This window comes from Peromyscus californicus, unplaced genomic scaffold, assembly GCF_007827085.1.
Source record: "Peromyscus californicus insignis strain IS unplaced genomic scaffold, ASM782708v3 Scaffold_20__1_contigs__length_68692818, whole genome shotgun sequence".
NCBI classification, from domain to species: domain Eukaryota; kingdom Metazoa; phylum Chordata; class Mammalia; order Rodentia; family Cricetidae; genus Peromyscus; species Peromyscus californicus.
In genome coordinates, this window is record NW_026294503.1 from 41,459,867 (window position 1) to 41,485,423 (window position 25,557).

Sequence of the window (25,557 nt, forward strand, 5' to 3'; positions counted from 1 at the left end):
CTACCCCGCTCAGCGAGGAGAGTGCGGGGCCGGTGCGCATGCGCGTTGCCTACTCGCCCGCGCGGTCGGCTGGGCACCAGAGACATCTGCGGCGAAACCACCCAGAGGAGAGCGCTGCCGGGGACATGTGGCGGCCGGTGAGGACCCCGCCCCCGCACGCCCTGGACCCGGGCCCTGACTCTGTGCTCTCCGCACCCCTGCGTTGGGTCTATCTAGTTCGGTACCCCCGAGGTCCTGGACCCAACCCAGGCCCGAGCCCTACCCATCGACCCCCAAAGGTCCTCGGCCTCCCTTTGCTCCCCAGATCCCCCTTGGGAAGACTCAGCATCACTTAACCTTACCTCAGGGTACCCCCCCCCCCCGCCCTTATCTGCAGCCCATCCCCCCGGGTCTCCAGGGGAAGCTGCTCTGTTTCCTCTACTTGCTTCTGGGGAGAGAGACACCCCATGATACCCGCTGGATTAGGCTTGCCCTCGCTTCCTTGGCCCCCTAGGGGTTCTGGCCTTGGAGATGTCCTCGCCTATCCCCTGCCCTTGGAGTATGGCCCCTTCTGCAGTTGTATTGTTTTTAAACTTGGACTTCTCTGAGGTTGTTTTTCTAGTACATCTGGCCTTGCGGGTTATACTGATAGGCACAGAGTTGGGTTTAACTTTTGGCTTGCTGTGAGCTGCCCTGCTGTGGGCGTGCTTTCTGATGGAGTCTTGTCAACTGGTACGGGCCTTTCACACAGCCCCTTTACAATTGCAAAACTTCTCCGTGTAACTTATCACTTAGTCCTCCAGACAGCCCTAGGGAAAGGCGAGTTTTGTTTTTTCGAGACAGAGTTTCTCTTTGTATTCCTGGGTCCTGGAACTAGCTCTGTAGACCAGGCTGGCCTCAAACTCACAGAGATCTTCCTGCCTGTGCTGGGATTCAAGGCATGCTCCACCACTGCGGGACTGGAAAGGCACATTTTAACCTCTGATTAGGAGCTGCTGCCCAGTACAGTTGAGTCCTGTTGCGGGATGGTATTCCTTGTAACATCCACTTTAGCTCAAATTTCCAGTCTCTTCGCTCCCAACTTTGGGAAATGTTCTGTGCCTTGATTTCCCTTCCTGTTGAGGTGCACTGGGCCATCTGTCCTGTGCACCTTAGTCTGGTCACCTTTTTGAAGGGCCCTGGCCTGAGGCTTGACAGTCACTTCCTGCTACGTGCAGGCTGGCTCATATGGACATCTTTCATCTTCTGCTAACCCACTGAGTTTGGCTGTAGGGTTTTCCTTAGAGCATGATGAGTTTTGCTGCTTCATGCAGTCATTGGAGAAGAACTCTGTTTCTGCAGACAGATTGTCCACACAGTCCCTGTAAAAAGCATGAGAACTACCAGGCACGGGGGGTGGGGGGTGGGGGGGTGCGCACAGCACTTGGGAGGCACAGGCAGGAGGATTTCTGAGTTCAAGGCCATTCTGATCTACACAGTGAGTTCCAAGCCAGCCAGAACCATATAGTGTGACCCTGTCCTTAAACAAAACAAAACAAAAAAACAACAACATGAGAACCAGGTACAGGGAGCTTATGGCACTGTCCAAACTGGAAGGGGTGAAGGGGCTGTGGGACAGTTGTAGACCATCATCACCACAAGCTGGTGAGTATGGACCTGGTCTCCTGGTGGAAGAGAACGCACTGACAGCCGTGTGGTGGCCGTGTTCTGAGCTGCCACCACCAGTGGAGCTGTGGGCATCACAGGGACCTGGACAGGAGGAGGGTCATGGCAGACAGAGACGTAAGACTCTGGGGTCACTGCAAGAATAAAGTTTGTATTTCCCCCACTACTGTTTATATAGCGTTGAACTCGCTGGCGCCACAGGCAGAGCCTCTTATCCGAGTCCTTCCTTCTGCACTTCCCTGCCCCTGTGGCCTTGTTTTGCCCCAGAGGACACTCCTCCTTGGCCTTAGCTCCTGCCTGCAGTTTTCCCCACAGCCATGGGGCTGCTGCATGTGGGTCAGGGTTTGGGCTTGAGAACGGAACTGCAGACCATCTGGACCCACAACACTGGGTGGTTTTTGTTTGGGCTTTGTTTGGATTTTGGCAGGTCTGGCTGTAGGTTTGACACCCACCCACCCCCATGCCTTTTGGGGCCTAAGATTCTTTCTCATTTGATGGGGATTTGAGAAGATAGCTTAATGGGTGCTGGGTAGCCTATCCTAGAAGGACCCAGGCATGTGAGTAACCCTCGGAGGGGGTGGTAGCTCTGGGGTTTTCAGCACAGGGCTTTATCTACCTGACATCATGACTGTTATCTCCCACCTGACTGTGACCTTTTGCTGTAGATAAGTCCTGATGGGGTAGAGGGCATTACAGGTACCTCCTAAAAGAATCTTTGTTCTACATCCTGAGTGGGGAAGGTTAAGAGGCAGCCAGAGCCCTTCAGTTGCAGTGCTAATTCCTAAGAAGTTACGGGGGGTGGGGTGGGGAGGGTGGATGGCCCCTGACCTTGCCTGCAAGAGCAGTTTGTACCATGCTGGCAATGGGGGAGAAGGCAGTGTGCTCCAACCAGTCCTTCCTCACCAGAGCCCCGACAGTGGTAGTCATTGGGAGCTGGAGCCTCCCGTATGGTCAACAGCAGCATGTACCTTTAGTGACTTACCTGTGCGTTCTCAATGTGTCCATCTCCCCAGCCTTTTAGAGATAAGAGGTGTGACACAAGTCCCCTTCTGGGCATGGGTGGACTGACTTGGCCAGCCTTGTCGCCTCTGCACTATGCCTTCAAAAGGAGGTTGCCATCTAGACACTGTATTGTCCCTACATCACCAGAAAACCCAAGGTGCCACTGACAGCTGGTGCTTAGCTGAGGCAGCACGGGCCTCGTTGGAGATGAGCGATCCTGAGACACTTCTGAATCTCCCTGAAGGACCTTGTCTACATGGAAGTTTTGGGTCATGAACAATGAGCTCTCTCAGCTTGGAGCTCTGGGCTGCTCCTTTACGTCAGCAAGGGGCTTATATAGGCCCTTCCCGCTCAGTCTTGGTGTAAGACTGGGGCTTCATGCTGGCTTCAGCCTGGGATTCTGGACAGGTTTTTGAGTCTGAGCTCTGTCCAGCACAGAGGGCTTCCGTGTGTGAGATTTCCCGGCTTCTGTTGCCTTGGGTAATGTATATAGCCTGCCTTACTCTTTCAGCTTCCGCCTGTTGGCAGAGGGTTTGTGCATCCTCTTGTGAGTGATAAGTCTCAAGGACCCGAGGCCTGTCCGCTTTAGTCATTCCACGCTTCTCTGCTCTCAGCAGTGACAAGCCTGATTCAGTGGCCCCCCTTGAAATCTCAGCCAGTCCTCTCCTGCCCTTTTGCCCCAGCTACTGAAAGTCTTTCTGCATTCTCAGGGTGGAACCTGTCTGCCTCTGTTGGAAATGGTCTGATTTCCCTACTGAGAGAAGTAAACTGGGTTTTTTCCCCATTGGAAAAGCAGTGGGGCCGAGTGGTGGTGGCGCACGCCTTTATTGCCAGCACTTGGGAAGCAGAGCCAGGTGGATCTCTGTGAGTTCGAGGCCAGCCTGGTCTACAAAGTGAGTTCCAAGACAGACTCCAAAACTACACAGAGAAACCCTATCTCGAGGAAAAAAAAAAAAAAAAAAAAAAAAAAAAGGAAAAGCAGTGTGTGTTGAGGGGGTGGGGTGTGTGTGTGTGGTGGCACAGGCCTTTAATTCCAGCATTCAGGAGGCAGAGGCAGATGGATCTCTGAGTTCAAGTCCAACCTGGTTTACAGAGCTAGTTCAAGGATAGGCAGGGCTACACAGAGACATTCTGTTTTGAAAAGAAAGAAAAGGAGGAGGAGGAAGAAAAGGAGAAGAAGGAGAAGAAGAAGAGGAGGAGGAGGAGGAGGAAAAAGAGGAAGAGAAAGAGGAAGAAGAGGAAGAGGAAGAAAAAGCAATGAGAAGCTGATACTCAACAAACAATTCAGTCTGGAAAGTGGACTCGGGATTCTTATCTGTGTTAGATGGAGAGAGCTGAGGACACTGGGGACCAGCTCAGAACTGGCACAGGGCCAGAGCCTTGGAGTGCTATGTGGGCAAATCCTTGATCCCAGTGTGGCCTTGGTGCTTGCCTGCTGGACACATATTCATAGTGTTTGGTATGTTAGGCAATGCTCCAAGGGTTTATAAATCATTTTTGTGAGCTTAACTCACTCTTTTATTATGCAGTGATCCATACTTTGCAAAGCAAGAAACTGAGGCTTATTGAGGAAAATGAACTTGGTTTGCATAGATAAATGCTATAGCCAGGATCTTCTCCAGAGTCACCCAGGGGCTTCATTTGCTCTGCTGGTGTGAATAGCATCTCTAGTCTTTACCTTCCTGGTCCTTAAAATCCCCTTCTCCCATGATAACCCAGGCTATGGTGAGACCCTCTTTCAACAAAACAAAACAAGAAACCCTAAAAAGCACAATTTCCCCAAGTCAGGTCATAGTAAGAGTCTCTAGCTGATGGCAGATATCCCAGGCACAGAATCATCTCAGATTAGGGGCCCTGCTCTAAAATATCGGTCTCATTTGCAGAATGCTACCTCCTATCCTGGGATTTTGTTATTATAGAAAATCTTTTGTAACGTTTTCCCCTTGTGCTACTGGGTAATGAACCAGGTCTTGTGCATACTACCCCTTTTTACTTTTTTTTTTTTCCCTCGAAACAGGGTTTCTCTGTGTAGTTTTGGTGCCTGTCCTGGATCTCACTTTGTAGACCAGGCTGGCCTCGAACTCAGATCCACCTGACCCTACCTCCTGAGTGCTGTGATTAAAGGCGTGCACCACCACCGCCCGGCCCTTTTTTACTTTTATTTTGAGTCAGGGTTACTTGTGTACACCAGGCTGGCCTCAGACTCACTGCGGCTCAGACTGGCCCTCAAACGTTAGTGATTCTCTTTCCTCGGCCCACTAGGTATTAGGATTACAGGTGACTGCTACCATGCCCAGATGTTTAGTTATTTTGGCACAGGTGTGTGCATATTCGTTGAGTACAGGGACTGTATCCTCATGTGTGCACAACATGCAATGCTCAGATCAGCAGTTAGCATCTACCGCCCCACAGTTGTGTCATTGAAAAGCATTTAACAATGGAGGTAAAATAATCAAGTGGTATATATATTTAACTGTTCAGATACCTACTGCCTGAACCTACTAATGCCAGAAATCCATGGAAGTCTGTTTAAAGGGCAAAGAATTTATTAAGGGGAAAATCTCACTGTACAGAACAGAATTGACACCAGTGATAATAAAATTAAAAAATCAAATAAATAAATTACCTTCCTACTTGAAATTTTTTTGTTGTTGTTGTTGGCCCATTTGGAAGTAAGTCACAGATGTTTTATTTTATTTTATTTTTGGTTTTTCGAGAAAAGGTTTCTCTGTGTAGCTTTGGAGCCTGTCCTGGAACTAGCTCTGTAGACCAGGCTGGCCTCGAACTCACAGAGATCTGACTGTCTCTGCCTCCTGAGTGCTAGGATTAAAGGTGTGCACCACCACCACCCCGAGACATTTATTTAATACTTAATTTAAAATTTTTTTTAGAGACAGGGTTTCTTTGTGTATCCCTGGCCAGAAGTCCTGGAACTAGTTATATAGCCTAGGCTGGCCTTGAACTCAGAGATTCTCCTGTCTCTGTCTCTCAGTGCTGAATGCTGGGATTAAAGGCATGCTCACTACAAACTTGCTATTGTTTGTTTTTGAGACAGAGACTCACTGTGTAGCACTGGCTGAGTGGCCTTTCTTCTGCCTCTGGAGTGCTAAAATTAGTGTAGACCACGCCCAGCTTTCTTTTTACCCCCTAAGGCAAGGTATCATGTAGCTCAGGCTGGCCTCAAATACACCATGTAGTCAAGCATAGTGGTTTATGCCTTTAACCCCAATACTCAGGAGGAAGAGGCAGGAGGATCTCTGAGTTTGAGGCCAGCCTGGTCTACAGAGAGAGTTCTAGGACAGCCAGGGCTATACTGAGAAACCTGGCCTTGAAAAAAAAAATTTAATTTACAAAAAGGGGCTGGAGAGATGGCTCAGAAGTTAAGAGCACTGGTTGCTCTTTCAGAGGTCCTGAGTTCAATTCCCAGCAACCACATGGGAGCTTACAACCATCTACAATGAGATCTGCTGCCCTCTTTTGGCATGCAGGCATACATGCAGGCAGACCACTGTATACATAATAAAAAAATAAATAAAAATTTTTAAAAAGAAAAAAAAACCAAAAAACTGGAAGGAAAAAGAGAAATGTGGTGCTGGGCATGGTAGCGCACACCTTTAATCCCGGCACCTGGAGGAAGAGGCAGGCGAATCAAGAGAGACAGTGGCTGCATAACCCTGAGCTGGATGGAGTATCGGGCAGCAGACATGGGACAGAACTTGTGCTTCAGTAGCTGTAGCTCCAGTGTGCAGGCTGTGGTCCTGGTATCGTGCTGTGCATCCACTTGGTTCCAGCACCCTTAGACTCAACACCTGACTTTTCCCGCCTTCACTGACCTTCCAGAATGTAGTCACTACTCTAGTGGGACACTTGGCCTAGATCCTTCACTTCCTCACTGCTGGATAACTGCCCAGGCCTCCTCTTCCATACTGCCATTGGTACTGGAGACTGCTAGGGCGTGTGTCAAATGAGCTGCCAGGTCGATGGTACTGACAAGTCTCCCATCTGCCGAGGCTGGTTTCCTTGAAAACCAGGGCCTGTTACATGCATCTCGTCTCTCGCAGAGCAGTGTCCAGTCAGTAGGCTTTTCTGGGAGGGTATGTTACAGACCCCATCCTTTGACTTCTGTGTTATTCTTTTATTATTGTTTTTTAAGATTATATTTATTTTATTATGTGCACAGTGTTCTGCCTGCACGTATGTTGTATGTTATTTTAATTGTATTCTCCCACTATTTCAGTAGGCTTTTCTGAGAGGGTATGTTACAGACCCCATCCTTTGACTTCTGTGTTATTCTTTTATTATTGTTTTTTAAGATTATATTTATTTTATTATGTGCACAGTGTTCTGCCTGCACGTATGTTGTATGTTATTTTAATTGTATTCTCCCACTATTCTCTCTTCTCCTCTTCCCACTCTGGATGATCCCCTTCTTTCTAGCTAGTCCACTTTCCACTTTCATGGTGTGTGTGTGTGTCGTGTGTGTGTGTCCGTGTCCCAGTGAATTTCATTATAGTCAGGAGCATGGGGCACTGCTTCAGAGGAGCATGGGCACCTTACCAGTGGCTTACTGCTGAGTCCCTCTCTTCTCCATGACGGGCTATTGATGGGTCCAGTCTTACGCAAGTCTCACAAAGGTAACCATAGCTGCTTTGTACAAAGTTCAAGACTGCAATAGCGCCGGGCGGCGGTGGCGCACGCCTTTAATCTTGGCACTCGGGAGGCAGAGCCAAGTGGATCTCTGTGAGTTCAAGGCCAGCCTGGTCTCCAGAGTGAGATCCAGGACAGGCACAAAAACTACACAGAGGCGCCGGGCGGTGGTGGCGCACGCCTTTAATCCCAGCACTCGGGAGGCAGAGGCAGGCGGATCTTTGTGAGTTCGAGGCCAGCCTGGTCTACAGAGCGAGATCCAGGAAAGGCGCAAAGCTACACAGAGAAACCCTGTCTCGAAAAACCAAAAAAAAAAAAAAAAAAAAAAAAAAAAAAAAAAAACTACACAGAGAAACCCTGTCTCGGAAAACAACAACAACAATAACAACAAAGACTGCAATAGCCATGTCATACCCAGGGAAGAGCATTTCAGAGCATTTTACCCCATCCTCGGGCTCTTCCGTCTCTCCCATGGTGTTCCTGAGCTTTGGAAGGGGTGATGTAGATGTCCCACTTAAGGCCAAGGACAGTCACTTGCTTGTTTCAGCACTTTGACTGGTTCTGAGTCTCTGCAGTTATGGCTGCCCACTGCAGCGAGAAGCTCCCTGACGAGCGTGATAGTAGCACTACTCTATGGACAGAAACATAATAATTTAGAAGACAATTGGATGGGCACATCATGGCCACTTAGCGAACAACCACTGCCACTTCCTCACGGGGCCTGTGACTTCCCAGCTGTGGCTCTGCCCAGATTTCAGTTTCAGCTCTCCTTGAATCTTTCTGCTTTCAGAATAAGGTCCAACACAAAAGCCACTTCTGTGAGACCACGCTCTTAACAATTGGTGGGTGGGCATTGCTAACACTTCTCCCATGGTGTGGCCCACTTCCTCTGGCCACCGGTTAGTGGTGTCAGCACCAAGAAATAGTAAAGGACAGGTTAGGGGTGCCACCACAAAAGTGATGTTGGCCCTGATCACAGATAAGTCAGGTCCGGACAAATTTTCTTCCCTCAGAGATGAGGCATTTTCAGGAATGTCTTTCTGCTCCTGCCTTTAGCTTTTTCATCCAGTAGACACCCTGTGTCTTTATTGCTAAGACTGGTGTCTAGGCAGCTTCCTGCCTGGAGCCCTGGAAGCATGGACAGCCCTTCCTGAGTGAGAGTTTGAGGATGCGTTGTTTGGTGTGGCTCTGCTCCAGGCTTCCGGAGGTGCCAGGCAGCACCAGAGGCGTGGGTTGTGCCCCTGTGTCCCTGCCCCTGCCAAGCCTTGCCATCTACCCTCTTCACAGATGCGACTCTGCCACTTCCACTCCACTCTGCTGCAGAACAGACAGAAGCCCTGGCCGTGCCCTGCCATATTCTTCAGGAGAAACTTCAAGAGCCCACTGGCCAGGTAATGAGGTCCCTGCAGCCGAAGGCGGGCCCCCTTCCCAGGCACGGAGACGACTGCGTAATCACAAAGATGGGGAGGCCCACCCCGGACCCCCAAACAGGATGCGTTTGTATCTGTGGCATCTTGGAACCTGAGACCACAGGGTTCCTGACCTGTGATGGGTCACACTCAGAAACATGTGCTCTCCATAAGAACTTTGTGATGAGCACACACTGACAAATTGGGAGGACTACAGACAGAGGTCCCCAGTCCATCAGAGACACGGGGGTCATTTAGAGATGGCGGGTGCGATTGCCTTGATGGGGCGTCAAGCAAGGTGTGAGAACAGCCAGAAGAGGTGTGGTGGCTGCATGGCCCTATGAGCAAGGAGGAAGGCTGTCCTTTTTTCTTTACTTCCCTACCTGCCTCAGCTTTCTGAGTGCTGGGATTAAAGGTGTGTGCCACCACTCCCTGGCTGGAAGACCCTTTCTTTCAGTGTACCATGGCACAGAGAGGAGGCCGTGTGTGACATGGATGATGTTCCTGCTGCTGCTGTAGTCAGCATCTGTGGATGTTTGCTGTCTTGGGCAGTATGGGACTCTAGTCTAGTCTTGCTTCAAGTTCTTGCTCAGTTTGGTTTGTGCTGGCTTTAGTACTACCAAGTCTCACTTTCCATTAGGATCTCTTGCACCATCAGAGTGTAGACTGCAGATCAGTACTGACCTGCCCAATGAGGCAGCCGAAGAAGGCCACCTCCTCCAGCATCTGGCATTTGTGCTATTGTGGAGCCTAGGAAAAGGGCCTTGAATGTGTTGGGTGTCTTCTGGTGGCCACATGGTCCCAATAGACAGGACTTAGAGTTGGCTCTGCTCAGGCAGGAAAGAGGGAAGCTGAGGCCCCAGCTCCCTCGTGAAGGAGCAGCGCTTCCAGCACCTGTCCATGTCTCCTCAGGACCTCAAGAACCAGGCTGCTGTGGAAGAGGACACTCTCTGTCACTATAGTGGGGGTGCCCTTGCTCCTCGGAACCCGCTATTTCATGGCAGAGGCGCAGGAGAAGAGGAAGATCCGACTTGCGGTAGACGGTATTGGGCGCTTCGGCAGGTAGGAGGGCTGTGCCAGACCTGGGATAGCTTGGGAGGGATGGCCTTCTCCACATTCCTCTCCTCCAGGGGCTGTGGGGTGGTTCTCGGACTTTGCGGTTAACATGCAGCACACAGACAGGAAGGTGACAGTGTCCCCCCAGACGTTAGCAGGTCAGCCATAGCCTGGAGGGCAAGGGCTTCAGCCCTGGACATAGAGAAGCTGCTGGGATTGAAGGCATGTACCACCACTGCCTGACTCCTTCTCTGGCTCTTAAAGAACTTCTCTCTTCCTCCCTTTTGCAAGTGACCCTCCTGGGACCATGATGCTGTCATGCCCAACACTGCTTCCTCTGCCCACAGCCCTCATCCCTCTCCCCACTGGAACTTAGCAGTCTGTGCTTGAGTAGTATTCCGTGAGCTCGTAAGGACCCAAGTTACTAGAGGCTGACCTTAGGCACAGGGGTTAATGGGTAAGGCCAGACTTTGGGCTTAGGGCAGAAGGACCCCCAGGATCTAACACACTCCCAGCCTGCCTGGGGCTGAAGTTGCTTCTGCCTGCAGGTCTGTGAAGGTCGGTCTGCTCATCTCCCTGGACTACTGGTGGTGCACAAATGTTGTCCTACGAGGAGTGGAAGAGGTTTGTCCTCATATCCTGAGCACATGCAGGGAGGGGACACCGGTGGTACGGGGTGCTGGGGGGACCACGGAGTGGCTACCTGTCCCCAGCCTTTCTTCCATGCCTGTGGTCAGAACAGCCCGGGGTATGTGGAGGTGATGTCTGCATGTCACCAGCGTGCGGCTGACGCCCTGGTGGCAGGAGCCATCCGCAATGGGGGCCTCTATGTGAAACTGGGCCAAGGGCTGTGCTCCTTCAACCACCTGCTCCCACCCGAGTACATCCAGACGCTGCGTGTGCTGGAGGACAGGGCTCTTACTCGGGGCTTCAGGGAGGTGAGTCCAGCTGATGGGGAGGAGGAAAGAGGTTGCTGCCTCAGCAGCCCTGGCAGTGACTCCGAGCACATTCTTGCCAGGTGGACAATTTGTTCCTTGAAGACTTCCAGGCACTTCCTAATGAACTCTTCCGGGAGTTTGATTATGAGCCGATGGCTGCTGCGAGCCTGGCTCAGGTGCACCGTGCCAAGCTCCATGATGGCACTGATGTGGCTGTAAAGGTATCTATGCTGCTGCACACTAGATGGATCCTGGGCCAGTGGTGAGCCTGGATTTCAGTGTACCCTGGCCTACTGCAGGTACAGTACATTGACCTACGAGACCGCTTTGATGGGGATGTGCACACACTGGAACTCCTGCTGGACCTCATAGAGCTCATGCACCCCACCTTCGGCTTCAGCTGGGTCCTACAGGTAGTGCCCCCCATAGCAGGTGGGGGAGGGGCAGCTAGTGGTAAATGCTAAACCCAGATGTGACTGACCCGTCTGCCCATATATAACTTCTAGGATTTGAAGGGGACACTGGCCCAGGAGCTGGACTTCGAGAATGAGGGCCGAAATGCTGAGCGCTGTGCTCAGGAGCTAAAGCACTTCCGTTATATTGTTGTTCCTCGGGTGCATTGGGACAAGTCCAGCAAGGTGGGCTGGGTAGAGCTTTCCCTGAGGGTGGGGCAATGCACGGCTGCTGAGCTCACTCCGCCTCTTGCTCTCGCAGCGGGTGCTGACAGCTGACTTCTGTGATGGCTGTAAAGTGAATGACATGGAGTCCATCAAGAGGCAGGGGCTGGCAGTGCAGGACGTGAGTACCATGTGCTAGGGCAAGACCGTGCGTGGATGCTGGGCAATGGTTGTTGTCATGTATTCCCTATGCTCTCCCTAGGTAGCGAAGAAGCTGATCCAGGCTTTTGCTGAACAGATATTCTACACTGGCTTCATTCACTCTGACCCCCACCCTGGCAATGGTAGGAAAGCCCCCAGGGTGGGATCTCAGAGGGGTGGCTTGAGCTGACATGCTGTGTTCCTAGTTCTGGTGCGGAAAGGTCCAGATGGAAAAGCAGAACTGGTGCTCCTGGACCACGGGCTCTACCAGTTCCTGGATGAGAAGTAAGCTGGGACAGGAATGGGGGTGTGGGGGGGGAAACGGGCCTTCCTTGGGCCCCTCTTCCTGCAGCTTGGAGCTTGGAGCTCAGTTAGGCCTTCCTGCAGGGACCGATCCTCCCTGTGCCAGCTGTGGCGGGCCATCATCCTGAGGGACGATACTGCAATGAAGATACATGCAGCTGCTCTTGGGGTACAAGGTAAGGGTGCGTATTTGTGGAACAGGCAGAAGCGTGCCACTGTGCACCAAAAAGGAACTCCTGCCTTCTCCACAGACTATATGCTGTTCTCTGAGGTGCTCATGCAGCGACCTGTGCGCTTGGGCCAGCTGTGGGGTTCCCACCTGATGACCCGTGAGGAGGCGGTCTACATGCAGGACATGGCTCGTGAACACTTTGAAGGCATAATGGAAGTGCTCAAGGCACTGCCACGGCCCATGCTACTCGTGCTCCGAAACATCAACACAGTACGTGCCATCAACTCGACACTGGGCACCCCTGTGGACCGCTACTTCATCATGGCCAAGAGGTTAGTGACCCAAGGGGAAGCCTGGAGGTGGTGCTGCAGGTCAGCAGGCTGATGTGTGTATCTGATACAGTGCTGTCTCGGGTTGGAGCCGCCTGGTGGGTGCAGCGTACCATGGCATTTACAGCAGCAGCCTCTTGCGCCACATCAAGGTCATCTGGGAGGCATTCAAGTTTGAGGTGGCCCTGAGGTGAGTGAACATGGGTGCTGGATGGGTGGCTGGCTGGCCAGGATCTGCTCCCCATCAACTTATGACCCTTTACCCTGCCCCTCTAGGCTGCAGACCCTTGCCATGCGGCTCGCGGCCCTCCTGTTGCGTGTTCTGGCCCGCCTGGGCTTTGCCCCCAAGGCTGAGGAGGTCTCCCAGTACCTGGAGATGTAGGTCTCTGAGCCAGAATGACTACAAGGCTGCCAGGGGTCAGCAGAACTTCCAGCCTGGGCACACTGAGCAGGCCCAGTGCAGATATCTTTCAACCCGGGGCTGGAATGGGGAATACACTATGGGACTCTTAAACACAATGACCACACACTCATCTGAAAGAAATCGTTTTTCTTTTATACAAAATGGGTAGAGAGAGATAAGTGTACAGTGGCAGGGTGGCATCACAGAATTAGAAGTGAGCGGTGACACGGTCTGTCTCCAGCAAGTCGTCCAGGATCTGTGGGATGATGGGGAGGTAAAGATGTGGGTGGGTAGGGCAGGTAAGGCAAATGGGCTAGGGTGAGAGGTGGTACTCACAATGTCAGGTGTGGTACCTATCTTCTTGGCCAGCTCACTGCGCTCCATAGTGCTAAGGTATAGGTAGCGGTTTAGCAGCTCTCCATCAAGGACGTTGCGCACAGCATTCTGTAGGATGCGCCGGTCGACATGCAGCATTCTGGGGTGGTGGACATAAGAGGGTCAGAGCACACCGGGGTGCAGGGACAGGCCAGGGAAGGGGCACACTCACCGGAAGGCACGGGGGTTGAGGCCAGCATGGTGGGGTAGCATGGTTGTCAGTGCGTTCTGCAGCATCAGCAGCCGTCGATAGGTCTTCTCTTGCATGGGCAGCAGGAGCCCGATGCCACCATCCAGGGTGGCTGAGGAGATGCCGTGTGAGCCAGGCTGGCCCTCTCGTCCCTGGACCCCAGGCTGGCCCCCCGTCCCTGGAAACCCCACCCCAACACTCACCAAACCAGGTGATGTGCTTGTTCTCCCACACAACTGACTTCTTGCTGGGCCCCTCAGCAGCGCCTCGGCACGGGGTCCTCCAGAATGTGTTCACGTGGGCCCCCACGTGGAAGTCTGCTCGGCGCAGCAGGCGCATGCCCCCAAAACTCTCTTTGGCTGGGGACAGGAACTCAGGTCATGGCCTGCCCACTACCTGGTACCCAGCCCAGGAAGAGATCAGAGAGGAACCACTCACCTTCTGGCAGATACATATACACCATGAGATTGCGGTCTCGGTCGGACACTGATGAACAGAGAGACCAGAGTCAGCCTCAGCTACCCCCCCACCCCCACTAGCGCAGCCTCCAAGGAGCCACATGCTCACCTAAGAAGCCCAGCTGGGCATTGTCCACCATGAAATCCACACTGTACACCTCCAAAGGCTTGGCATCCTGGGGAAGGGAAAGGACAGTGTGAAAGCAGGCACTGGACTGGTGCCCACCTGCACATCTGTCCCTCTGAGTACCCGGGACACCAGGCTCAGCGTCTTGCTCTCCTCCTGGTAACGCAGCAGTGAGATGCTCTTCATGACATCTGCTGCCAGGATGAAGTTCTTGACACTGATCATCTGGTGGATGTAGAGCTGCGTGTCGATGAAGGCCATGCCCGTCAGCTCGCTGGCCCGCAGGCTCCACAGGAAGATCTGAAGGGTGGGAGATGGTGAACAGGGCCGCTGTTAGAGGCAGAACAGCGCTCCAGGAGGGAAGGGAAGGACAGGAATAACACACCTTTTGGCCAATGGCTGACACCAGGTGGCCATTGCAGTGGCACAGTGCAGTCACGGGCCCCTTCTGCTCCTTCTCGTACAGGACCTTGAACTTGTTCTTGGTCAGGGGCTGCCCAGGCTCAGGCACCACTTCAATCACGTCCATGATCAGGATCTGGAAGGGCAAGGGAATGTGTGGAGATGGCAGATTGTCTGCTGGGGGCTGCCTGCCCGCCCCCCACCCAAAGGCCCTTACCCGCCCACGGCACGTGACTTCCTCCCCCTGCATGAGGCAGGTCCCAGCAGCCACATAGCCCTTTAGGCCTGAAACGGTCTCCTCACTGCGCAGTGACACTGTCTTCATGCACGTAACATGCTCCCATTCCTCTAGCTCGATCCTGCATGAAGCCAGGCTTTGTCAGCACTTGCCACCTCCAAGCTGCCAGCAGAGCAGCCCCTGGTAGATCCAGCCTCACCTGGCATTGGGAATGGCCTCCCAGCTGACTGGGGAGATGAGCTGGATGGAGAAGGCTTCTTGCTGGGGGTGGATGTATCTGTCATCTGTTGAGACAAGGAAAGTGAGTCACCTTGTAGACAGTGTACAGCCGAGTTCTGCCCCACCCTACCCTCAAGTGTTGCATACCTCTCTCAATGGCCTCAAATTCCTTTTCCTCACCAGTCATTCGTGGGATTCGAGTGCAGGGTGTGTTGGTGCTGGTGGCCACAGCGTACACCTGGGGTGTTAGAGGGTGTCACATGCCAGAGGCCAGGCTCAGAAGGTGCCTGGGGGATGTGGGACAGGGACAGACCTTGGACTCTACATGGTAGGCCACATAGTGGGCTGTGCAGCGCAGTGGGATCTTCCTGACAGGCCACGGAGCATCATAGGACAGGTAGGCAGGCAGGACACTGATTCTCAGTTCACCCTAGGGGTGCAGTGGGCAGCAAAGTCAGTTTGGTCTGGGGTGGATAAGGATAGAGCCAATGAACCTAGGCCTACCAAAATGTTCTCTAGCTCTGTGGTATGGGATATCAGGACTGCTGTGTTGGGTAGTGGCCTGGAGAGACTAAAGCTTTGTCTAGGCTCATTTCATGTTGGTGGACGGTAGTACAGGGCATGGGAAGGCCAGGGCCAGAGGACACCCCAGGGACTGGACACAATAATAACCCCAATAATAGACAAAGGAGCCAATGTCCGTGACCCCGGCCACCCTTCACCAGCAGTTCTGTGTTGTTAGCCCCTGGAAAGCACCTGCCATCAGCCTCAGAGGCATGTGCTTGTACACAAAGCCATACAGCAACTAAGAAGCGGAGCAAATGGTAAAGCCACCTCAGCCTGGCTCTTTAACGAAGTCTGAGGCTGTACCTCAAGTGCAGGATGGTGACCTCACTGGTCTCCCCTCCACACCCCCACTGTCTCATCCTTGGCCCCACCAGTTCCCACTGTCTTGGCCCTCTGCTCCCACAGCTCGTCTGGCCCAGGGCAGTATCAGTGGCATTGGAGGAACTAGGCTGAGCCTCCTTACCTGTCTGTTGAAGTACAGGAAGCCACGGGGGCAGTTCACATTGTGGAACGGAGCAAAGGAGTCAATGGGGCCGTCAATGCCCATGGGATGCAGACGCAGAGCTCCACGGCCAGTCACCAGGAGCCAGTGAGGTGAGGGTCCACAGATGAAAACCTAGAGGCAGGCACCTTTGAGTACACTGAGAGTGAGGCGCCATCCTCCAGTCCTGCCAAGCCACTTGCCTACCCCTGAATAGCCATAAATATCCTCGAAGGAGCGGAAGCGCGCCACACGACCCCGGACTCCAGACCCCTCCTCAGCACTGCAGCCTTCCGTCTTCTTCTTAGACGGCTTTGGCTTCTTTTCACGGAAGTTGATGTTGTGGGGGACCTGGCAGAGGCCACAGTAAGCGCTAGGTCCTCCAGACCCTGCTGGCCTGGCCTTCCAATCCACCCCATGCCCAAACAGGGTCTAGCCACTGGCACCTTCTTGAAGCGGACTTTGAGATTCCCCTGGCCCAGCTGAGAGTCGTGGGGGAAGGCTTCATAGATAAGCAACTCCTGGTCCACATGTACCTGGGGATCCAAGCAGGGATAGCGCTGAGCTAAGTGGGGGGGCATGAGGATGGGGCAGGCCTTGGGGGGCAGGTGGTAAGAAGGAACCTACCAGCAGGTAGGGCCTGCTCTGTCGGCTTCCCAGGGCAACCAGCAACACCTCCTTGACCAAAGGCAGCTCCCCCTGGCGTGTGGCCTCCTCCTTTCGGACTTCACCTTGTGTGGTGGGCTGTCCAAAAGAGCTGTCCACCAGGACCCGCTGTCCCACAGGGAAGTTCTTAACTAGGAACACCAGCCGCCAGTCTGGGAGCTGGTAGATCTGGAGAGAGGACAATGGTTAAGAGTGGGGTCAAAGGTTACCGTGCTGTGACACTGCTGTGTATGATGCACCCACCTCCATGGTGCCATTCTCCCGCACCAGCAGGCACCAGTGGGTGGGGTCTACCCTGAAGGGTGCGGGGTCACGGTCAGCGGGGGGCTGGTTGCTCCTGCGGGCCTCCTCTTTGCTGGGACTGAAGAGGGAGCCGGAATCCCCATACAGCATCTCTTCCTCATCGTCCACGGTGGGGCTGGGAACCAATAGGTAGATACGTCACAGCGTGCCATGGTAACACTGGCATCTCACATACCAGCCCCTACGCACCTTGTTTCCGAGCCCAGACCTTCAGCCTCTGAGCCACTTCGGCCCCCCAGTTCGTCACGGGCCCCACCCAGGCGGCTCTCGGTGGTGAACATGCCACTGACGTCACGGTACAGGCAGAGTGCAATCACCTTGGACTGCTGTAGGAAATGGGATAGGGTTCAGACAGGGGCAGGGGGCAGGCAGGGGGAAGACAAGGGCATCAAGGGTAGGGGGCCTACATGATGCAGTGGAGGCTTGTGTAGTGCCAAGCGGTGGTGGCGGCCACCGTATGAATCACTCTTGAGCAGGAACATGGTAACGTGGCCCTCAGCACTCATGATGACCACGTAGGGATCAGCCACAGCACACTGCACGATGGGGGCACCCAGGTCCACAGGGATGAAGTGCAGTTGATTCACTGTGGACACAAGGTCATTAGGGTGAGGTGGCAATCCATACCACCTCAAGACCCATTCACACAGACCTGCCCACCTACCGCCTTCCAACAGGCGAATGCCCAGAGGTGAGACTTGGACAATGTAGCGATTGTCCCCAATGTTTCCAGCGAAGACTGTGGGGCCCTGTGTGGCAAAGCCACTGGTGTCCAGCTCCATGATCTCCTGGCCAGTCTGTAGGATCTATGGCGACAGTGGTGAGTGGTGCCCTTCCCCAGGGGACCCTGTCCCTAGTCCCAGACTCGACGTTTTTTTTACCATGGTTGAATCTTCCCGGCTAAGAATAAGGAAGCCATGCCTGCGCCCGTCCTCCTCTGTTTTGGGGGCAGCAGGCTCCTGCTCTGTGCTCTCTGCTTTGGGTGTTTCTTCCTGTGAGGGCAAGAGAGGGGCAGAGCAGGGGCCACAGTCTAGCAAGGGCAGTGTGTGACTGTGACCACCTGGACCCCAGTGTCCCCAGGAGCTGCACAATTCCCTGCCCCTCTTGGTCTCCTCCTCAGCCCAGTTTCTACCTCCTCTTTCCGCACAGGAGCGATGACCGTCCACATATCATAGCAGCCAGGAAGTTCAAAGGTTGTCACCACCTGGGGCCGGATACTCTTCTGGATAAAGATGGGGTGGGAATGAGTGCTCAGCCCTACTAAGCCGTACCAGGAGCCCCGTCCGTCCGTCCGTCCGTCCGTCCCCCCCCCTGCACACACCTGCAACACTGACAGGGCCCCATTCTTCCCGTAGCCGGAGCAAACCACAATCTCCAGGTCTGGCTCAGGACTGTTCTGGAACTACAGAGCAGGGTAAGGACACAGCTTTCCATCCCACCTCTAGGCTCTATCTACCTATCATCCCGGCCCCTTGGGTACCTCTTCAGAGAGGAAGGCAGGCTCGCCCACAGCAGCGTTGGCACAGGGTCCAATGTTGAGCATGCTGTCACACACCTGTGGGCACAGCAACGGTCAGGTAGGGTCAAGCGAGTGGATGTCCACTGCCTTCCCCAGTCTTACCTCAAAAGAGTAGGTGGCCAGCTGTGTGCCTGACTGGGCCTCGCTGCCATATACTTCAATTTCATCCACCTCATCCTGTGGCACCGTCTTGCCTCCTGCAGCAGACAGAGTCCAGCTGAGTCCAAGCATGGACTCTGGCCCTCCCTTGCTCATCCCAGTCCATCCTCTCACCTGTCCAGCCCACTGTAGGGTCCACTCGCTTCTTCTTAGAGGGAGGCTCTTCCTGTGAGGCATGAGAAATGAGTGAGTAGCCCTGAGGCTGTCTCACACATGGGGGCCATGGAAGGACAGGCCCAGGGACCCTACATTGTGGGAACTTACCTTGTCAGCAGCCTCACGGACAGAGCTGGCGGGGGGCTCCTGCAGCTTCTCTGTGTACTTGAGGAGAAGGGAGTTGCCCAGGCGAGAGCCTAAGAACAGGTATCCAGGCTCCATTGTGACCATCTGAGGGAGAGGTGTGAGTAAGATACAACCAGACCTGACCCAGGACACTCCCAACCCCGTTCCTACTCACACTGGTGGTAAGGACACTAGCAGCTGCCTTGTCAAAGTGAAATGCTCGGACACTGCGCATGCCATCAGTGATGAGGGTCAGCACGTAACTGTGGGGAAAGGTAAGGGCATTGAGTGGGCAAGGGACACCGAGGCAAGGGGAAGGGAGCATATGGGCATCCCAGAGGTCAGGGGTCATAGGCTGTGGGCTTACATCTCGCCTCCCTTGAGGGAGATGACCATCTTGTCATAAGAGATGAAGGCTGCCTGTGCGCAGTCCAGGGTGATCCGTACGCCCTCTTGGGTACCTAGGGGGTACATAATGATCAGGCACACTGGATGTCTTGCCCTGAACAGAGCGCACTCTGCACCAGGCACATCCCACCTTGCCCATAGTACACCCCACTCACGTAATGGGAAAGCTGTGGTGCCTGTGGTGAGACTGTTGAGAGCCACACCGTACGGGGGCACACTCTGGTTCAGGTACAACAGTGAATTGACAGCGAAGATCACTACCCCACCTGGAGGTAGACGACACCACTGTTACGCAGTTCATTGCCGCCCCCTGTCCCCATTGCCATTCAACACAGCCACACCCTCACCTATGGGCTTGGGCACAGCCAGGGCCTGGGTACAGTCAAAAGGCAAGCTGGTGAGGGACCAGATGACCGGATGGACTTTCTGTGTGATGTTCAGCGAGATAGCCACAATGGAGCACGTGTCCTGCCTCACAGCCACCCGCCTAGAGCAGCAGGTAGGTCATCCAGAGGCAGTCACATTGCTCCCAAGGCTAGTGACCCAGTCACCCCACCCCCTCTCTATAGCCCTGCCCGCGCAGGACCTCTGGGGGCCCGTAGCAGGGGCCCCGGCCTCACCCGGGCCAGGTCTGGGCAGGACCTCTGGGGGCCCGTAGCAGGGGCCCCGGCCTCACCCGGGCCAGGTCTGGGCAGGACCTCTGGGGGCCCGTAGCAGGGGCCCCGGCCTCACCCGGGCCAGGTCTGGGCAGGACCTCTGGGGGCCCGTAGCAGGGGCCCCGGCCTCACCCGGGCCAGGTCTGGGCAGGACCTCTGGGGGCCCGCACCCGGGCCAGGTCTGGGCAGGACCTCTGGGGGCCCACAGCAGGGGCCCCAGCCTCACCCGGGCCAGGTCTGGTTGGGTTCAAACAAGATCAGCAGGGTGGGCTCATAGTAGCCATGGAGGAACTGCAGGTCGATGATGTTGAGCAGCTTCTCATCCAGAGCCCGCACGTCGATGATGTAGCTGGGCAGGAAGCTGGACCTCTGCCTACAGACCAAAGGTGTCAGCAGGAGGAGTGATAGGGCAGAAAGCTCAGGGCTCTTGGGTGCTCAAAACCACAGCCACCCCGGCTTGGTACTCACCCTTCGCCCATGAGCCCCTCATGCTCCTCAGCCAGGCTCTCTCTGCGGAAAGGCAGAACTACCAGCCTCGTGCCGTAGATGAGCATGGCTGCACAGCGCCCGTCAGGGTCCACCCGCACACGAGGCGTGTGCACATTCTGCACAAAGCCATCCTGGGGGCAGAGGGGACATCAGTTAGGCTACACAAGATCTGAGGGGACTCCTGGGGCAGCAGAAGAGATACGTTAGAGAGAATTGCTAGGCTTAGCCTGGGCACTCTTGGGCTTGGCTTACCCTAAGTTCAGGCTCCTCAAAGTAGTGCAGAGACAGGGTCTTCAGGTCATGGGTGCCTGGGTCATACTCCACCACTGACAACTGGAGGCAGGAGGTCAGAAGCGTGGCCCGTTCAATACCAACCCTGAAACACTGACAGACCCCAGCCCAGCACTGCTCTCTATAACACGCTCACCTTAGCATCTTTGAAACTGAGAAGCAAGGCATCACGTTTGGCGCCCGCAAGCTGCACGCTGGCCATGGACATGACATTGCCAAAAAAGGAGAAGGAAGCTACCAGCTCCAGTTTCTCTCTATGGGCCTTCCCCTCTGGAGTAGAGGTCAAAAAGTCAGGACTAGGCCCTGTTCCCAGGCCACCCATATACGCCCCACCCAGGTGCAGGGCTAGAGGGGCTATCCCACACTTACCTGTGCTCCCATCATTCTTGGTCAAAGCCTGGAAGGGAAAAGGGAGCAGTAAGGAACCACACACCAGGTAGACCTATCTCATCCATAGTCATCTGAAGGACAGGGGAGTCCACCCAGGGCTGGCCCCGGCCATCAGCAAGCTCTACTTTGCAAGGTCAGTGTATCAGCCAGGTGATCCCAGGCAAACTTACATTCACATATCCTAACCCTATCCTCAGGGCTCCTCACTGGAAAGCTACACGTCTAGCTTTCCTGGAAGCCCACCCCTATGCCGCACACAGTCATTCTCTACAGTCTCAAACTTGCTCAGCTGTGCACCTGTAGGCTTATACCTGAGACCAAGCAGCTCAGTGCCAGCTGCAGGTCCAGCTGGATACTAGATAGCTGGACCAAGACAGAGTCAAGGGATACTAGAACCAAGAGGTAACAGGCATGGTAGCACATACCTGTGATCCCAGGAGGTCAAGACAGGATTCTAAATTCCTATCCAGCCTGAGTTACATGGCAAGACCCCCCCCCCAAAAAAAAAAATAACAACAAGACAGAAATGAGGCCTTGAGCTTTCCTGGCAACTCCAGGTGACAGCTGTACCGGACTGGGTGTCCCCACAACACACAGCTGCATATTCTAGATGCACAGGAACAGACTCAAGACAGCAACAACAAAGGACACATTTCCCTTTAAACATACTGAGGGCTGCTCTGAAGGACAGGTTGTGGGAGCAAGGACCATGTCCTCCTGGAAACCTAAGTTCTAGGAAGATGTCTGACAAATCTTAGGCCATAAGCTGCCAGGATAGGCACACAGAACAGAACAGAAGAATGGACAGGTCACAGCCCAGCCTGCCCCTTCTGAATTTGCCCAAACCTGACCACGGTGTGTCTTGACACACTGTGCCCATCTATCTTAGGTAGCCTGTCTCAAATCAGTGACTGGACTGAGCCCTCCATCACTTCCACCCCTGTCACTTTGCACTTCAGTCTGTGGGACAAGGGAAGCCATACTGTTCTGCTAGGGACAGAAAACGAGGAACTGCTATTGGTAGCTGCAGCTTTTGTTTCAAAGATCTCTCTTTACAATGTACCCCAACCATTAAAAATGTAAACACTCAGCAGGCAGAGACGGGAGGATCTCTGTGAGTTCAATGCCAGCATGGTCTACAAAGCGAGTTCTATGACAGCCTCGGCTGCTATACAGAGAAACCCTGTCTCGTCGTCCCCCCCCCAACATACCAAAAAGCAAACACTCCCGTTAAATCCCAGTGTACAGTTATGCTGCTTTCTCCCTCACCTTTAAAAACCTTTCTCTTGACCTGAGTGCCATTTTTGTTTTTTTTTTTTTGAGACAGTTTCTCTGTGTAGCTTTGGAGCCTGTCCTGGATCTCACTCTGTAGCCCACCGACCGGTCTGAGTTCCATTCTTAACACTCATATCAGGCAGCTCACAACCACCTGTAATTCCGGCTCCTGGAGATCCAATGTCTCTGTCCTCTGTGGCACTTACACTTATGTGCACAAACTGACACAGAGACAAACAGACAATTAGAAATAAAAACAGGGACTAGAATGATGGCTCAGAGATTGAAGAGCACTGGCTGCTCTTCTAGAGGACCTGGGTTCGACTCCCAGCACCCACATGGCAGCTCACAACCATCTGTAAGGATGATCACTAGTGGTGCGGACACTCAGATACACAATAATAATAATAAAATTATTTAACAAGTAAAAATTAAGCCTTTAATCCCAGCACTCTGGCAGAGGCAGAGGCAGGCAGATCTCTGTGGGTTTGAGGCCAGCCTGGCCTACAGAGTGAGTTCCAGGACAGCCAGGGTTGTTATACAGAGCAACTCTGTCTTGAAAGAACAAACCAAACCAAACCAAACAAACAAACAAACAAAAAAAAAACAAGTAAAAATTAAAATGTCTAAAACCCTTGCTCTCTCCCAGTTACTGCTCCGTTTCTTTGCTGTCCTTTGTTTGTTTGTTTTTTAAGACAGGGTTTCTCTGTGTAGTTTTGGTACCTGTCCTGGGTCTCGATCTGTAGACCAGGCTGGCCTTGAACTCAGAGATTCACCTGCCTCTGCCTCCCAAGTGCTGGGATTAAAGGTGTGTGCCACGGCCGCCCGGCTCTTTGCTGTCTTTTGGACAGGTCTTCTTCCAGCCAGCTGATTCCCTGCTACCAATTCTCCTCCACAGGCCTCAACCATCCTCACTGGCACCCCATAGCCTTTTGTCATAATCACCTAAGGCTAAGAGCACAGAACCAGTGCAGGACCCTCTTCCAACTCGTTACCCTCCCAACCATGTTTCCTGAGTGGCTCTCCGCTCCTGGCCACCATGGAACAGCAACACTACCCCTGTAACTGCTAAGACCAAATCCAGACCTGTTATCCACAACCCCGACAAAATCTTGGCATGATTCTCAGTTCCTCTCAAACTGCACATCTGTCCATCCTAAATCTGATGGCTTCCCATCGCCACATAGCTACCCTGCTCCAGGCCACCATTAATTCTTGCCTAACAGCTATAGCCACTTCCTGACTAGTCTCCTCGGACAGCTGTCAAACCTAAGTTGGGTAAGATCACTTCTTTGACAAAATTCCCTGCTTGGAGAGTGTGGCATGGAGCCCCACCATGTTACTTCTCTCCCTGCCTATAGCCTCTATCACAGAAACAGTTTTGCTTGAAACTACTTTGTCTCACTCATACATACTTCTCCAGACCTCGTTGTCTATTTAAATCACATCTTCTACAGGTGAGACTTCGCTGCAGCCCTGCCCAGCTTTGCTGCCTTAACGACACTGCATCTCCTTGTCTTTATGTGACCTGTCATTCCCTGGGGGGCACACTCCGCAGAGCAGGCTTCTCCCCAGAAGTCTCATACAGCAGAAGCTAATAAGTGTCTGAGAAAGCCAGGCAGTGGCGGTGCACACATTTAATCCCAGCACTTGGGAGGCAGACGCAGGTAGGCCTCCGAATTTAGTCTACAGAATGAGTTCCAGGGCAGCCAGAGCTAGACAGAGAAACCCTGTCTTGGGGGGGGGGGGGAGAACATTGGCCCTCTCTCATAGTACCCATGATTCTGCCTGAACACCTCCCCTATCAGCAGAGGTATGTGCTGCACCTTGGCTAAGATGCTGCCTCTTTAGGGGCTGGAGTGATGGCTTAGCCATCAAAAGCACTTGCTGCTCTTACAAAGGACCCATTTGGCACAACCATCCATAACACTGACCTTCATGAACACTAAGGATTCATGTGGTGCACATACACGTAGGCAGAACACATAAAATCAAATGAATAAACCTAATTTTTAAATTTCAGGGGGGAAAAAATGGAAGAAGTTAACACCCTTCAGGCTTCATTTTTGTTTTGTTTGTTTGGTTTTCTTTTGAGACAGTCTCACTATGTTGCCCTGGCTGGCTGGAACCAGTTTAGACTGGAACACCCAGAAATCTGTCTGCTTCTGCCTGAGACTGAAGGCATGCACTACCAAGATTCCACAGAAATTGCCTCTTTGCAAGAAGGCTTCCTGAACCACTTGCTGTCACTCCAGCAACCAAAACATCCCTATATCTTTATTGATGGGTTTGTTCCACTTTACTACATTTACTGCCAGTAGTCGGTCCCCAAGCTGCATCCAGCCTTGCTCCTTTAGGTAGAAGTGTTCTTCCCCCAACAAACCCGATCAGTCTCAGAACAGCTCTGGTTTGGAAGCACCCAGCCTCCTTCACCGGCTCTCACTCCCGGAGATACTGCGGCAGTCTGTATATATTCATTTACTAAAGGGTCATCTCCCTCAAGGGTCTGGTTCACTGCCATGTCCTTACTGCTAAGCACATGGAAGGTCTGCAACAATCTCCTGGAAATCCCAAACAAATAGGAGACCGTAGGCAGGCAGGGGCATTCGCTCAGGGTAGGATGAGGCCAAACAACGTGGTAGTGGAGAACCGGCTCTGGGGACGAGAGGCCTTAGGCAAAGCTAGGTTCCTGCCCTGGGGAACCTGCCGAGGGGACTGCGGCACGGCCTCGGCATCTCTGCTCCGGAGACAGGGCTTACCTCGGCGTCGCGGTTCAGGCGGTACACATACAGCTGCGAGGTGCCGGCCACCACGAGGTTGCGCTCAGTGTTGTTGAAGAAGTTGCAGTACATGGCAAACTCCAGCCCGGTGGGCGGGTGTGCCTGCTTGTACACCGCGTACATATTGCCGCCACTGTCACGCCGGAGCCGCCGACTCGGGGGACAGGGACGGCAGCGGACTCGGCCCGGCCGCGCGCGCAAACCCGGCCACCAGGTTCCGAGCTTCTGCGCCTGCGCTTCCCGCCCGGACCTGCCTTCTAGGAGGACCGACCTGGTAGTTGAGAAACACAGTTCCGGACTACTTCGCCTATGCGCCTGCGCGCCGAGGCTGCACTCGAACAGCGGCCTCTAGTGGCCTAGTTTGATAAGAACTGAAGATCCTGGTCCCAGCGCTGGAGAGCTCCGGGACATCCTCTCGTTCCCACTCTGCTCCCTCCAAGCTTTTCCTCATTAGCTAAATCTAGAACCTCGAAATCCCAGTGCTGGGATTAAAGGCGTGCACCACCACTGATCGGCCCTAAGATCTCTTTTTAAAGAATTTTGTTGTTGTTTTCTTTTCTT

At 53.6% G+C, this 25,557-nt stretch overlaps 2 protein-coding genes across 5 annotated transcripts; one reads left to right on the forward strand and one right to left on the reverse strand.

The window, feature by feature from the left end:
- Nucleotides 1-28: 28 nt before the first annotated feature.
- On the forward strand, nucleotides 29-12,851 carry Adck5 (aarF domain containing kinase 5). Of its 4 annotated transcripts, none has more exons than XM_052748144.1 (15): nucleotides 29-137; nucleotides 8,581-8,684; nucleotides 9,615-9,764; nucleotides 10,307-10,382; nucleotides 10,472-10,696; nucleotides 10,777-10,917; nucleotides 10,996-11,109; nucleotides 11,203-11,334; nucleotides 11,411-11,494; nucleotides 11,576-11,657; nucleotides 11,721-11,799; nucleotides 11,902-11,993; nucleotides 12,069-12,321; nucleotides 12,392-12,508; nucleotides 12,595-12,851. In XM_052748144.1, exons 1-15 carry the CDS (start codon nucleotides 39-41, stop codon nucleotides 12,698-12,700), a joined length of 1,854 nt encoding a protein of 617 aa, XP_052604104.1. In that variant the 5' UTR covers nucleotides 29-38; the 3' UTR covers nucleotides 12,701-12,851. The 4 variants fall into 4 exon arrangements, with proteins under 4 accessions (XP_052604104.1, XP_052604105.1, XP_052604106.1 ...); XM_052748145.1 differs by having other exon boundaries at nucleotides 10,496-10,696; XM_052748146.1 differs by lacking the exons at nucleotides 10,472-10,696; nucleotides 10,777-10,917.
- A 2-nt stretch (nucleotides 12,852-12,853) lies between these two features.
- On the reverse strand, nucleotides 12,854-25,204 carry Cpsf1 (cleavage and polyadenylation specific factor 1). The gene is made up of 37 exons (XM_052748143.1): nucleotides 24,976-25,204; nucleotides 20,921-20,948; nucleotides 20,688-20,821; nucleotides 20,513-20,593; nucleotides 20,240-20,391; nucleotides 19,998-20,144; nucleotides 19,463-19,602; nucleotides 19,271-19,381; nucleotides 19,075-19,168; nucleotides 18,883-18,970; nucleotides 18,690-18,812; nucleotides 18,540-18,591; nucleotides 18,369-18,463; nucleotides 18,228-18,302; nucleotides 18,069-18,149; nucleotides 17,880-17,969; nucleotides 17,629-17,739; nucleotides 17,412-17,553; nucleotides 17,155-17,333; nucleotides 16,937-17,073; nucleotides 16,688-16,862; nucleotides 16,406-16,612; nucleotides 16,225-16,314; nucleotides 15,986-16,129; nucleotides 15,761-15,913; nucleotides 15,044-15,160; nucleotides 14,878-14,968; nucleotides 14,711-14,795; nucleotides 14,491-14,632; nucleotides 14,257-14,409; nucleotides 13,995-14,171; nucleotides 13,854-13,920; nucleotides 13,725-13,772; nucleotides 13,490-13,645; nucleotides 13,269-13,398; nucleotides 13,058-13,196; nucleotides 12,854-12,977 (listed from the first exon to the last, which is right to left on the reverse strand). The coding sequence occupies exons 1-37, from the start codon at nucleotides 25,117-25,119 to the stop codon at nucleotides 12,930-12,932; spliced, it is 4,326 nt and encodes a 1,441-aa protein (XP_052604103.1). The 5' UTR covers nucleotides 25,120-25,204; the 3' UTR covers nucleotides 12,854-12,929.
- Between the last annotated feature and the right edge of the window lie 353 nt (nucleotides 25,205-25,557).